The 16,060-nt window shown below is 38.8% G+C and overlaps 1 protein-coding gene across 2 annotated transcripts in view; it reads right to left on the reverse strand.

Annotated features, from left to right (window-relative positions):
- The window catches only part of jph3b (junctophilin 3b), a 54,334-nt gene that overhangs the window by 16,696 nt on the left and 21,578 nt on the right, over nucleotides 1–16,060 (reverse strand). For both annotated transcript variants that reach the window (XM_088417654.1, XM_088417655.1), the window contains exon 3: nucleotides 10,654–11,019. In XM_088417654.1, coding sequence (XP_088273780.1) covers nucleotides 10,654–11,019 — 366 coding nt within the window. The remainder of the gene's footprint in view (nucleotides 1–10,653; nucleotides 11,020–16,060) is intronic.

Raw genomic sequence — 16,060 nt, forward strand, 5'->3', positions numbered from 1 at the left:
CTTAAAATTAGGCAGAGGGATATATTTGAAAACCAGAGAATGTAGCATAAGGAGAGGGATGTCATTGATGTGTGGGGTGACTTTGGAGTCCCTAACCCAACCAACAGCAGAGCTATTGATCAATATATGGGTAAATATTGACCAATAATGATAAAATATTCCTTAAAATTAGGCAGAGGGTCTATTTTCAAAACCAGGAAATGTAGCCTAATGGGAGGGATGCCACTGATGTGTGTGGTGATTTTATAGTCCCTAGCCCAACCAACAGCAGAGCTATTGATCAATATATGGTTAATTATTGATCAATAATCATAAAAAAATCCTTAAAATTAGGCAGAGGGATTTATTTGAAAACAAGAGGATGTAGCATAAGGGGAGGGATGTCACTGATGTGTGGGGTGATTTTGGAGTCTTTAACGCAACCAAACTCAGAGCTATTGATCAATATATTGGTAAATATTGATCAGTAATCATAAAAAATTCCTTAAAATTTGGCAGAGGGATTTATTAGAAAACCAGCGAATGTAGCATAGGGGGAGGGGTGTCACTGATGTGTGTGGTGATTTTGGAGTCCCTAACCCAATTAACAGCCGAGCTATTGATCAATATATGGGTAAATATTGATCCTTAAAATTAGGCAAAGGGAATTATTTGAAAACCAGAGAATGTAGCCTAAGGGTAAGGATGCCACTGATGTGTGTGGTGATTTTGGAGTCCCTAACCCAACCAACAGCAGAGCTATTGATCAATATATGGTTAAATATTGATCAATAATCATAAATAAAATCCTTAAAATTTGGCAGAGGGATTTATTAGAAAACCAGCGAATGTAGCATAGGGGGAGGGGTGTCACTGATGTGTGTGGTCATTTTGGAGTCCCTAACACAACCAACAGCAGAGCTATTGATCAATATATTGATACATATTGATCAATAAATTAAAAAAAAATTCTTAAAAATAGGAAGAGGGCTTTATTTCAAAATCAGTAAATGTAGCCTAAGGGGAGGGATGCCACTGATGTGTGTGGTGATTTTGGAGTCCCTAACACAACCAACAGCAGAGCTATTGATCAATATATGGTTAAATATTGATCAATAATCATAAATAAAATCCTTAAAATTAGGCAGAGGGATTTATTTGAAAACCAGAGGATGTAGCATAAGGGGAGGGATGTAACTGATGTTTGGGGTGACTTTGGAGTCTTTAACCCTACCAAACTCAGAGCTATTGATCAATATATGTGTATATATTGATCAGTAATCATAAAAAAATCCTTAAAATTAGGCAGAGGGACTTATTTGAAAACCAGGCAATGTAGCGTAAGAAGAAAGATGTCACTGATGTGTGTGGTGATTTTGGAATCCCTAACCCAACCAACAGCAGAGCTATTGATCAATATATGGTTAAATATTGATCAATAATGATAAAATATTCCTTAAAATCAAGCAAAGGGATTTATTTGAAATCCAGAGGATGTAGCATAAGGGAAGGGATGTCACTGATGTGTTTGGTGATTTTGGAGTCCCTAAATCAATCAACAGCCGAGTTATTGATCAATTTATGGGTAAATATTGATCAATAATGATAAAATATTCCTTAAAATTAGGCAAAGAGATTTATTTAAAAACCAGAGAATGTAGCCTAAGGGTAGGGATGCCACTGATGTGTGTGGTCATTTTGGAGTCCCTAACCCAACCAACAGCAGAGCTATTGATCAATATATTGATACATATTGATCAATAAATTTAAAAAAATTCTTAAAAATAGGAAGAGGGCTTTATTTCAAAATCAGTCAATGTAGCCTAAGGGGAGGGATGCCACTGATGTGTGTGGTGATTTTGGAGTCCCTAACACAACCAACAGCAGAGCTATTGATCAATATATGGTTAAATATTGAACAATAATCATAAATAAAATCCTTAAAATTAGGCAGAGGGATTTATTTGAAAACCAGAGGATGTAGCATAAGGGGAGGGATGTCACTGATTTGTGTGGTAATTTTGGAGTCTCTAACTCAACCAACAGCAGAGCTATTGATCAATATATTGGCAAATTATGGTCAATATGCATTTAAAAAAATTCTTAAAATTAGGCAAAGGAATTTATTAGAAAACCAGCAGTTGTTGGATAATTGGGAGTACTTCATTGATGGTGTAGTGATTTAGGAGTGTTTACCCCAACTCAAAAAGGGGAGCCACTGATTCATTTGAGGGTATAAATGATTAACAAGCATTTAAAATAAATCCCCCAAATTTATCAAAATAATTTATTTAAAAAACGAGTGTTGTAGTGTGATCATGAAAATGTCATGAATGTGCCCAGTGATTTTGGACTCCTTATATTAAACAATATTGGAGCTATAGATGGATATTCAGTTTATTAATGATTTTTAAGTACAAACATTGTCCAAAATTAAACAAACGCTTTTTTTTTATCCAAAAGCACTGTCTCAATATGATTATGTTAATGTCTTTGATGTGTTCGTTGAATTCATAATCACAAATTGTGGCGTTATTGTTTTTTCCCCCTCCTCATCTAGTATTTTGCAGACGGTCCCTTGCGCGCTCACCCAGCCTCTGCTGCTCATAGAGATCAATTGCGTCTTTTCACCGAAAGAAACGGTTTAAATATTTTACAAATGTCTTTTTTTGACATTGTAGCTGGTAGTCCGTGTTATGAAGGAGGTATAAAGGCGACTTTGGTGTTTCGACGACGTTTTGTCTGAGAGGTATTGATCGCGAAAGTCCGAATCTGCCAATATCTTGCCAACTTTACTTAAGTGGGAAAGGTGACGTTGACGGCGATTTCATGAATACATCTAAAGTAGATGATGGAGAGGGGTGAGGCAGGTTAATTGTGATCGAGAAGCGGGCAGCGGGCTGTCAAGACAAACAGGGGGGTTGGCACTGTTCCACAATGACTCAGATAGCAATCTGCCCATGAGTGGATGTAGAAGTGGAGGAGATAAACAGCAATGAGTGCATGAGGGGTGTGTGACAATAACAGGAGCGTTGAGTAACGGACCAAGAAATCATCACAGTGGGGACAAGCTCGCATCCCCACTCAGTCAGCCTGCAAATATAGTGAATTTTGAGTCTCGTCAGAGTTCATAAAAGGTTGCAAACATGTTCGCAAACAGCTTTCGTTGTTTTATAATTTCCCTGACAATCTCTGCGCATTCATGCGTAAGCATTCGCCGTTCATGCTGGGAACGCTTCACTACTCACTCTCCACATTGATCATCATGCCAGGGGAGGAGAAACAATGAAGGCACAAAGGAGAAATGTTTGTCAACTCACTGACTCATTAATAACTCCATGTGTAAACTCTGCTCCTGTTTGGACTTCCTGAATGGAGCGGTCTGCATGTCGCCTGCCGTGCCTTGTCAGTAATGTCAGAGTGTCAGCTTATGTGTTTCAATGTATGCTAAACTAATGAAGGACTGAATGTGTAAATGTAAGCTGTGTGTCGTCTATGAATATAGCAGTGGCAGCAAATGTCACAAGTGCCTGGGTTAGACAAATATCTGCTAGTAGGTGGTCCCATTAAGCAGAGCTCAAACTGTACGGTATGTGTCGTTCATGCCTGTCGGATTACTGGAGAAAGTAGTTCATTCTAGGACTTGTTAAGTAGCCACACTAGATGTCTCTTCCGTAGAATGGTCAGCAGTCAGTCAGAGGGCATGTCATCCAGAAAACTATTCAGGATTTCCACCAACTGACAATTTGAAGTCTTTAACACAGAAGTCCTGATCCAAAATTTGAACCCGAGATATGCGAAAACGGTATCAACAAATCATTTGCAAACAAATAGTTGTAGAAAAGACAGACCATAAAGGTCATGCTAGCTGAATGATGTATTTTTAAATATGGGAGGTCGAGGGACTTTTGTCAACATGACGCTCCATAAACATTTAAAGCGATCTATCTTAGAACATAAGATGTTTATTGTGTGTTTGATGAACACACACTAAAGTAACGTGTGGTTAACATGACACATACAGACAAGACAACCAATATTAGACCTAATCTTGCTATGATACATTTTCCCTATTTATTTATTTAGCATAAACATACAAAACTACTTCATGCTACAATGGGGACATGGATAAAGACATCTCTCTCCTTCTTTCGCCCCAACATTCTTTTGCTCTCAGTGCAGCAGCCGTCTTGATGCAGTGTTACATGTCGATTGACATTGATTTTCACTTCGCCGCCTCTTTGTTTCTCTTAGTCTGATCCGCACTCTTTGCCAACCATACAATGCCAGGCACACACCAATTTAGAAAGGCCACTTGATTCTCTGGGGTGAAGGTACTGCAAGATGGAAGATACTTTTACGACAAAATCATGATTCTTTTCAGGCAATAGTGATGAAATAAGTAAAGGTATGATTTTCTCCACAAAAGTATGTAGACAATTGTTTTGTTTTTGTTTTTTGCCCAGCAAAAGGAAAAACCTCTTTCCTTACTTAACAACTAACAACTTTCGCTTTGGGCAAAATTTAAGGGGAAAAAAAAAGTGTTTGGAAAAAAAATAAAATAAAAAAAATCAAACCTCTTAGTCATTCTCATTACTTCCTGTACAAAACGTCTCCCACAACACCTTATTATTGTCGCAGTATATCAACTGTACAGAAATTAGGCAGATACTCAAAAGAAACATAATTATCCCATGTGATCCCCTTCAAATGAGCGGAGAAAGGAAAGAGAGCATTGATCATAATTCTGAGCGGAACCTGGGTAACAAAGAAAAGACACAGAGGTGTCTTTGATAAGAAGGAGCACGGTCTTCCTTATTCAACATCAAGGAGTCATTATCATTAATTGTGAAACAGCTTAATTACAGAGATGCTCAAACCAAACGAGTCAAGACTTTAAGTAAAAAGAAATGATGGGAGAAAGTACTTTGAGTCTGTTAGACAGACTCTTCACTGCTCTGTTCGACAGCTATGGCTGATCATCGGGACGAGATGAGCTGTAACAGTGAGGCAATGCAATTTGAGACCTTAGGAGACTCTGAGAACATTTCTTTCAAACAAAAGAGTGCAAGAGAATGAAAAAGAGAAAGAGAAAGAGTTATACAGTTCATTTGCACAACAGACATACACACACAGAGGGAAAGAGAGGAGGGGGGTGCTGATATACATATGCCTCGTGTGTCGATGTGATTATGAAATTGGAAAGTGCACAATTCGTTCCATAAATTTACATATATCCGAGTAAAATTGGAATTACACAAAAATGCCTTATTGACTACACTACTTCTGAATATTGGAATTGCAATTTTCATCCGTCGTGAATATTAAATGTTCTATTATTTATAATGAACTATTGTTCATAACAAAATAAAGCAACAGCGGCAAGACGTATCCAACATATTAATTGCACGCATCAAATAATAAACTCCGTGTCACCAGTGGAAGGGATTTGAAATCAAGCAGTTGGTATGCATATATGTATAGTGTTTATTTCAGAAGTGACATTTCCAGCTAATGCCCTGCAAGTTGATTTTGAAAAGCTGTGTGTATTGTGATTGTTTTCATCATCGGTATACAAATGTTTTTAACAACACAGAGGACTGAAGAATATTTCCAGTGTTTACTATATGCCATGTAAACGATCTCTAAATATGCTTGCCTGGATGGTCTTTGTTTTGCTAGGTTCTCACGGAAAATGAAAGATTCAGAGTTTACAGGTTACAGAAATTCGAAGAGAAAAGGCACAATGAGATCTGAGAAAATAATGTGAGATGGTCTACTTCTGGTTTAATAAATGTGAGGGTGCTGCGGAGCTGGGTCTGTGGTGGTGAGTGCCCTTAACACAGTCATCCAGGCTAATAGGATTGGCTCTTTCCTAATTCAGATCATGTATTCTCTTGCATGCACACAGAGAAGCATTCGTGTAGTAAATAAGCAGGCTCGTAGGAAAAGCTCAAGGGTTTTTAGTCTTTCCTGGAATGCCAGATTCCACTTTTCCCCTGTGTTCTCTCATGTCTATTTAGTTGTGGCACTTGCTCAAGTATGTCTAGAACGTATCAATATGAGTTACTAAATGCAAGGCTAACACGATGATGTAGGCCATTCTTTTTCATGATATGAATGTGATATGGATGGATGATTTGATATGTGTGCGCTCAGCGCGTGTCTAGCACAAAGCACAGTCTAACTGTGAGCAGGTATCGAGTTTTCTTTCTGTTGAAATTTCCCTAGACTTTCCACAAGTCGAAGCGGGCGTATCGGGGTGTTTGCACCCATGTGCACCATTGTGGGCTGTAACAAGCCCACATCCAGTCAATTGAAATGTGCTGTCCTCAATCCCATTTAAGGACATTTTGGAAATTCAGAGCCTTGTGGACATCTGCCATTCAGAAATTCAAAGTGCACCAAAAACTGAGTGCTGGTCGGGGCACTAAGCGCTCTGACCAAAGATAAGATGTTGAGATATGCTCTGGCACACGAGTGCAGGGCCTCAGCTAGTTTCTAAAAGACCGTTCTCCTCCGACCACGGGAGGCAGTGTTGCTTTCGCTATTGAACGTGAACCAGCTGTCTTCTCTGTTTCTTGTTCAAAATTGTAACTTGAAAGACGGATTATTATGTGTTTGTTCAACACAATTCGAAAAATGACCAACATTTGTTTCCTTACGCTTGTTCTTATTAGTTTTGCCTTCGGCAAAAACACTCTCTTCTTCTATTGGCCGCTGCTGCTTTGGTAGCGTCGAAGAAGAAAACTTAACCGTCGATGAATGCTTCTGCAATTGAGGTTAGGGTTAGTTGGCTGGCACCCTGTTCAGTGTCTCCCGCCTACTGCCCGAAGTCAGCTAGGATAGTCACCAGCAGGCCCGCGACCCTCGTTAGGATAAGCGGCGATAGAAAATGATGAAGAATATCTTCTTGTCAAAGCAGCACAAGCTCGAGGGAAACAACTTAGGGTCTCATTTTCCGTCTCTCCATGTCCAATTTTAAATGAGAAGCAAGAGATGGCTCATGTCTCTGTTCAATTGAGACAGCAGTACTGCCTGCTCATGGATGGAGGAGGAAAAGGCCTTTAGACACATAAATATCTGAGAAGCCGTGTGTGTGAATATCTTGCAACAGCGGTGCTTGTCTCAAAAATACATGCACGTGCCCACCGATCCACTTAATCACATTCGACGACTCAGAAACAAAACTGAACTTTTATAAATGGTGAGTATTGAGAAATTCATACACAAAAATAACAAACACATGCGAAAATCATAAATATGTTGTGAATATGAAAAACATAAAAAGCGGTAATGTATTTGTGGATCTGAAACAGAAGAAAATCACAAATGAATTTGTGTATTTGAAAAACACACGGAAATCATGGAAATACTATATATACGTGAATGTTAAAAACAAACGTGAAAATCACAAATGTATTTGTGTGAATAATTTTGACACGTTATCAGGCGGAAGTCACTCAAATGACTGACGTGCACCTGGAAACTATACTGCCCTTCTTTTAGACTATAGTACAAAAATACAATATTGCGAGTATCAGACTATTTTGACATGCTGGGAACATGAATGATACAAGATGATACAGATAAAATTTTGACAAATGTTAATGAAACCATCTTCTATAGTTGTAGGGCAGGCAGTTATAAATGAGAACGGACATCCATCATTTGAGGACCATGTAAATTATGATAATCCCATCCAGTAGACATGATTGATCATTGCACTCTTGTCCCCTGCATTCCCTCAGATGTGGGAAAATAAACATGATGGTGTATTATAGCCTAGGGTTAAACCCCCTAGCTGGCTTTGTTTTCGTGTTACACTAATATCACTGTGTTGTGTTTCAATTGCATTGTAACTGTAGAACCACAGACATGGTTAACCTCAAGTGTAAGTACTGAAACAGAAAAAAGAATTAGTATGTGTGCTGACAGAAGTAGACCAGCGCCTGACGAATGACGGCCCAAAAATAATAAGTCAAATGTCGCCCTCTAATGGTGACGGAAGGTTGGGCAAAAAAACACAGACGTACTGACGATTACAATTTGGTCCAGCTTGAAAAAATGACAGCCCAACGATGACAGAAAGGGGGCGGGGCTCTGATGAATGTTGGACCAGCAAAATAATGTAAGTTGGCCACCTCTGGTGCTTTGAAAATTTTGGAGGTGGGAGGGGAGTAAGGTAGCTGTATCTCTTTTGTATTTCCATTTTTCATTTCATTTTTGTTTCTGACTAAAGTTTGCGTTCATTCTTGTATACTGAAGGGAAATTCAATTAACTGCTGCAGTTTATTGCGTTCCATGCATTACGGTACACAGAGAACCAGACCACATGTACGCAAGTGACTTGCAACAAGGAGTTGTGAACTTTTTTTGTGTCTCTGACTTGAAGTTGAAGTTTAGAGCCTTGCTTCAGACCTCAACAAAAATCCGGAAGCAGACTAACATCTGCCCATCAACTCATTGTGACAGCCAGGAACAATATATCTGCTCGTTTTACATTGTATTGGATCCACTGTCATTGCACCTCAGTGAGTCATCACAGACTTAAGCGGATCCAGATGGTCTCGCGTCATTTGGCGAACGACTTGTACCATAACCTCCCTAATCCTACTTCCACCTTAACTGTAATCCTGCTCTTAATCGGGCAGAGATAAAATAATAAACAATTCGGCCACACTGATCCGACAGTAGGACAGGGAAGCACAACCAACAAGATGAGGAGATCAAACCTACACAGTAGAGTAGAGCATTAAATACAGGGAGAACAGGTGGTGTTAAAGACAGCATTTTTCCATGCCGTTGTTAAATTTACCACACTGACACAGGACTCACCCGTCTCATTTCTCCTAGTGTTTTAAAAACTAGTGTTACCCTCCAACATGCGTTTTATGACATCATTTTATGATAGCTAAACCAAAGTCATGAGAGTTAAAGGACGTAGATCATGGTGTTTTTTCTCATTTCCACTATTAAACATATATTCACATAAATTACATTTGGCATATGGGCATTTAATTTCTTGAGTTTTATGATAGTGATATCTCGAAACGGGACGTGAACGTCTCGTTTACTGAAGCCGCAACTCTAACCGTTTAGCTGCCTCGGCCCCTTCATGATGTTGTTCAATGCCGGCTAAACTCTCCTAAAAGTTGAATTTCCATGATACGCGCCATCCCGTAAATAATCTGTAGCAGACCAAAGTTGTCTGCATGTAACTTCACAAGAAGACTGTGCTTGATTGCATTGGAACTGTAATATCAAATACCTTCCAAGAGGGCTTAGATAGTTTTTTGACCCGATGATGATAATCCAGCACAACGTCTGTCATACCATTCCTTGCCTATTCTGCAGAAGAATTTCATAACTCCCCTACACCGCCCCCATATCGCCAGAGCAAAGGGTAAATACACGCTGACCTTGTAGTTTCGTTCTGGTTCCGGCGTTGAGGAGGAGAGATTTCGCATCTATTTCTATTATTAGTTCCAACGTTTTACCGGAGAAAATGTCAAAGTAACAAAAGTGTGTGTTTGGAAGTACACAGCAGGGCAATCAACGTCAGTAGTAAATACTTCTACCGTAGAGAAAATTATTGTTATGAATACTGGGTTCCCACAGGGACTGATTTGATAGGAGGAACAGGTGTTAGTTTGAGTGGCGTATTGATGCCGTTTTGCATTTTAATGTCAATAAAACGCCTGTTTTTGGCCCTTTTATTCAGAGCTGGATCATCTCCAGCACCCACGAGCCTTGTGAAGATGAGTGGTAAAGATGATGTTTCATGGCCAGCTGGCATTGAACGACGTCATGAAGGGGCTGAACCAGCTATGCGATGAGAGGTGCGGCCTTAGCAAAAAAGGACACTTTACTTCCTGGTCAGAAATATCGGCACCATCCATTATTTATAGCCGCTTATCCCCACATGGGTCACAGGCTTGCTGGTGCCTATCCCAGCTGGCTTCGGGTAATAGGTGGGGAAGACCCTGAAGTGGTTGCCAGCCAATTGCAGGGCACACACGCGATGAACAACCATTCACACCTAAAGACAATTGAGTATGTCCAATACACCTGCCATACATGTTTTTGTAGTGTGCCCCACCCGGGCTTGGAACACCCAAAACTTCACTCAGGAAGAATGTAGGTACCATAAAACTCATATTTGATAAAAATGAAATTGCCAATTGGTCAAATGTAATTTATATGCAAACATTTAACTGTGGAAAGTGTAAAAATATCATGATTTATAATGTTCCTGAGGTTTCTGGCATGACCTGGTGCCATGGATGTGCAAAAGCAAAACCCGTTTCCCGACGCCCACCCAACCTATCGCGTCTCCTTATTTGAGACGGACTGCTTTAAAGTCTTCATTTGTCATCAAGTTTTCATCGTTCAAATATCATTCAAACCAACTGTCAATCCAATCATCTTGAATCGGAAGTTGTTTTGAACAGAAAAGCGATTCTGAATCGGATCCCAAAATTCCAATCAAGTCGTAAGCCAGTCACAGATTCCCACCCCTATGAAAACCCACACAAGTATGGAGATAACACGCAATCTCAACAAAGAAAGGCCGGAGCTCACATTCAAGCCCCTGACCTGAGAAGTCTGTGGAGGATGCGCTGACAATGAGAGCCACATATTACTTTGCAAAACTGAGATATGTGTAACTACCTGGAAACAGCAATCTCAGCTTTCTGGCGTGCGATGTCTGCTGCCTTCTGTGCTCCTTCCACGGCTCTGTCCACCTTCTCTCTGATCTTACTGGCCCGGAGCGGGATCAGGTTCTTCCTCTTGCCGCTCACCAGGATATTCTGCTTGTACTTCCCCTCCTCTTTAGTTCCATCAGGAAATGCGGTGCAGCCGTAGCCGTGGCGTTTGTTGCTGAGCCACTCTCCCTCGTACTGTAGCCCGTCAGACCGCCGGCTTACTCCGAATCCTGTCCTCTTATCGTTTTTCCACTCCCCGCAGTAGGTTTCTGTAGCTGTAGCATCCACATCATCGTCAGCTACTGTCAACTCTGCATCTGCATCTCCGAGGCTAGAAAGACGACCTTAGTTAGGATGACAGTGACCAACTGCCGCAGGAACAAAAACATACAGGCTGTTTGGTTTCAATTTACCGTATTTTCCGCACTATAGGGCGCACCTAAAAGCCTTGATTTTTTTTAAAAAGCAGATGGTGCGCCTTATATATGGATCAATATTGAGATTGGGATTCGTAGATGGGAATGAACTGATAAGGTAAGCTTTACCTGTTTCTTTTGTGTGTTTACAGTTGAACAAGGTTGGTCATATTGACATTGATTTATTATGCTATTGAGAGTTTAGAGTTATTATTTAAATTATTGTTATTATTTTGAGTATTACTATTACTATATTGTGATTGAAAAAGTTTTAAAACATGTCATTAATTAAGGGTGCGCCTTATAATCTGCTGCGCCTTATATATGGAAAAAGTTTTAAAAGATACCATTAAATGAGGGTGCGCCTTATAATCCGGTGCGAATTATAATCCGAAAATACGGTAATCTGTTTTTCAAGGCTGGTTTTTGGTGAAGGGGTGAAGGATAGGAAAGTTTAAAACTAATTGTTGTTATTGCAGGTTACATGGTACTATAAAAAATAAACAGAAGGAAAGGGGAAATGCGCAAAAAACGTGCTTGACATTTTTCTTAAAAGGCTTTTGTGATGATTTAGATCAGGGTATTTTGCTTTGTTTTGGTTTTGCTTTTTTTGTTTATTTTTTTTAACCACCACAGAGTGAAATTAAAACATTAAAAATATTTGAATGGAAAGCTGTACTTATATCACTACATGCATTTATTCATAATTTGTGTGTAGCCTTGAGTTGCCCTGTAATTAAATGTTGTTTAAAGTTGATGAAAATTATGTGGAACATCAGAAAAGTCATTTGAGTTTGTTTGTTTGCCTGCTCACGTCAAAATAAAATACTATAGATACTTGCATGTTAAATCGTTATCTATAGACATAAATTGGCCATTGGCTGAGCATTGGCACACCTGTGATAGTTGTAGACTCACAAATGTTGTGTGAACTAATAATTCCCTCCTTTAAAGACCCAGTCATGATTTAAAGCTTGCTTTCCAACATGCTGTTTCCAAATGCCATGTCACTAACTGTTCTTGTAATTAATTGACTGAATTGCTTTTTTTAACATTTTTAATGTCATTATTATTATTATTATTATTATTATTATTATTATTACTATTATTACTATTATTACTATTATTACTATTATTATTATTTTCTTTCTTATCTTTTTTCTTATAATTACTTTTCTCTTTCTCATCCTTCTGAACTTTTGTCAAATTCTGATTCCACTGTTCATTTTTGCTTTCTGTAAACTCTTCTCCAGGACATCATTACAAAAGAGATCTAAATCTCAATGGATCTTTTCCTTGGTTCAATAAAGGTTAAAAAAAAAAAAAAGAAGAAGCATTTGCTCATTTAGCTTGTATACCAAAAAGAAACAGGACTGCCACGTACTATGTACAACTAACTACAAGGACAAAAAAAACACGAGATATGAGAAGGACTTTGAGAGAGAGAAAAGAAGGTATAGCAGGAGACATCTAGCTTACAGTAAGTCCTGATTCAGTTGTTGAAATGAAATTTCAACCCTAACGTTGTTTTTTTGTTTTTGTTTTTAATGTTTATTCTCTTATAAGCTTGTCTACCTTATTTGGACGATTGGGTGACTGAAGCCAATACTTTAGATTTTTTTAGTTAGATTTAGATTAGTTTAGATTTTTGTTTTAGACCTAGCTGTAGTAAATACGATTTGGATTTTGGTTTGATTGTTTTGATTTTGATAGGATATTTTAATTGGGGTTTTTGTTGGAGCGACGGAAGTGATTACAGAGGTTTAGGTATTTTGGGGGGAGAGACAGAAGTGAAGTCAGAAGTGCCATTAATATTTGGCTGACAGACGATTGCAGTTTAGGTAATCTTCCAAAACGGACAAACCGACATCAACGGAAAGAGATCAACGTTACCGACAGACTGTAAATGGTTACTTGTCCAAAACTGCTAACCCAATGAACACAAGCCACTGCAGCACAGTGTTTTTGTACCAATTTGGTCATTGACTCCTTAAAAAATGATTAAATGATTTAAGGACATTAAAACACCAATTGAAGATTAATTTAGTGTGGTGATGTGAGTTTGCAAAGGTTACATGATTGGTGGGCATGAATCCAGCTTAATGAGGGTGACTGATGCCTGCCTCCAGCCAGTGATGTAATCTCAAACCAGATGCACTTTTAAAAAATTATTTCTTGAAAAGTTGCTATTTAGGAGGTGGCAGACTCCACTTGAAGGCAACAATATATACAAAACAGTCTCATTCAAGGAGACTGCTCCAACACACCTGATTCAAATTCATAGATATATCATGCTTCTGCAAAACTTGCTGATGAGCCGATTATTCAAATCATCTATGCTGGAAGAGTGTTGCATCAAAAACCGGCTAGATAGGAGCTTCATGCCTGGTGAAGAAGAATGCATGTGTGCATCTGTTTCTAACTCTATCAGCTTTGCTGATAACAAGTGGCCCGACAAGCTTTTGTCAGCCACTCAGCCCACAAACAGTTTAAGAGCTGCTGACAGTGGTGTTTAGCATACAGTGTTTGGCAGTCTGCTTAGTGCCTTTAAAAATAAACCACCTCGATTCTAAATGCCTGGAATTCGATACCCAGGATTTCAAGAAGTGTGGAACTTTCCACATGCAAATCTCTAAGACCTATCTATATGACCAATGCAGTCTGTAAACACCTTAAGAACTGTTTCTTTCTGGCTCCTCCCTTGCAGCTGTAGGGGCATTATGGTAAATGCAGCAATATACACTCCTCCTCCTGCTGTCCATAGCTATAACAGACATGGCAACCTCCAGAGGAGTGCCACCCCCCATGTAATATAATTTAATGATAACTAGACCTATGATTATATTTAAAACATACTATTGGTCATTAAGAACACACTCATTTGCAGGTTTTTTACATTTATAATAATTTAATTTATTCATTTTTAATGAAAACGGTCTAAATCTTACACAATGTTACTTTAAAGATGGTTTTGATGTGCTTGATCATTATCATATAGCGCATATAATAAGACAATGGTTTTACAAGCAGATAATTCAGGGGACTAACACAGTAACAAGAATGCATTGGATTAATTTATTTCAACAATGATTTAGTGGCAGGAACAACAAATAACAAAAACCGGACAAAGTAGCAAACGAACTAGAAACTAAACTTAACTCACGGGGAGCAGCAGGGGAACTGCAACTGGATGACTGGGGAGAATGAGGGACAAGGAGGACTGTGAGGTGAATTCAACAGCGGCGTAGGACTACGAAGAAAAGACAATGACCTGACAAATAACTGACCACTAACTGAGGCTTCAATACACATAGACGAAATAGGGAAACACACGACAGCTGGATGGGAACGAGATATAGGGGAAACCAATTGGATGACACACAGGGGGCGGGAACACGCGGACAACTGATGGAACAATTATACTAATGAGATCCAACAGGAGGAAAACATAACATGAAACAAAACAGAAACCCCACAAAGCAGAAACACGAAAATTCACACAAGCAAAAAAATACAACTAACCCATATAGACATGACATTTAGAGGGTTTGGTTTGCTGACTTTTGTAGATACGCCGTAATTCCCCAAATAAAAGACTCAGTGTTTTTCCCCAAAATGAAGTATAAGCGTGTCAACAGTGTGTCAACCTATCAACAGTAACTTGATGATTCGATTTTTTTTTTTATTCGACACCATTCAAGGAAGATTCAACGAGATATTCATTTTTGTATTGGCCGTTTTCTTACTTCAGGCATGTCCAAACCCCGTCCTTGAGGGCCACCTATCCTGCATGTTTTTGATGTTTCCGTCATCCAAAGCAGCTGATTCAAATGATCAGGTTTCTTGTCAGGCTTCCGCTGAGTTTGCTGATCAGCTGATCATTTGAATCAGCTGCTTTGGATGACGGAAACATCAAAAACATGCAGGATAGGTGGCTCTCGAAGACTAGGTTTGGACATGCCTATCTTACTCACAATTATTCCTGTAACAGGATGAGCTAGAAGGGCGGATATCAGTTGGCTGTTAGCAGTCAGTGACTGTTGAAGCTAACAGCAGTTCATGTAAGCTGAGGTTGTTATGGCATTATTTTCAATAAAAGAAGCGAGCAGACTGAACCATCGTGCAAGTTTACACACAGGAATATTACTCAAATGGGGAGGATTTCATAACCTTTACAATGTTATGATTTCTCCAGCTGGTTCAATTAAGAGTAGCAAAGTATGGCCCCTTTGTGCACTGGTCAGCGAACAGGGAAAGGTATTTGACTTGCTTATTAATTGTGACCTTTTGGCATATAGACACCATATAGACATCATATTTATTTTTTTTTAAATGATTAAAAACAGGTCGCCGTGTCGTGGTTTATTTGATGTTCAGAACAATTGGTCAGAGTAAAACTAAAACAATAATCACAGCATTTTATTAAAAAAAAAAAAAAAAAAATCTACATTGTACTGTCAGTAGACCATCACTTCATATGTTGAGATGCTGAGATGTGGCTGTTCATTGTTCTAATATTAAGTAGTCAGAGCAATAGATTCATAATCTACAGACAGAAATAATAAATGACATGTATTCTTCTGATTCAAGCTAAATGTAAAATTTAATTTTTATGCTGTATGCACAATAGGAAAATTCAATTAATACTACTTCCGGTTAACATTTTGTTTAAATGTGAATTTCATTTACATATTTGCATAATTAATTGTATTCATGTAAATGTTGATGTTGTTTCTATTCACACAAATGCTAAAATGAGTTTTGGTGGTTGAATGGGTGTGCAGACACATGTATTATTTATTATTAGCCATTATTTTAATTAGCCAGAATTTTGCACTTTAGTGTCTCTGTCTCTCTCACACAAGCATACACACACAGACGCACACACACATCCACCCATCATCCATCCATCATTCCATCCATCCATCCATCTGCAGTATACACACACACACACAC

Source organism: Hippichthys cyanospilos, chromosome 6, assembly GCF_059441005.1.
Source record: "Hippichthys cyanospilos isolate Australia breed blue-spotted pipefish chromosome 6, RoL_Hcya_1.0, whole genome shotgun sequence".
Taxonomy (NCBI): domain Eukaryota; kingdom Metazoa; phylum Chordata; class Actinopteri; order Syngnathiformes; family Syngnathidae; genus Hippichthys; species Hippichthys cyanospilos.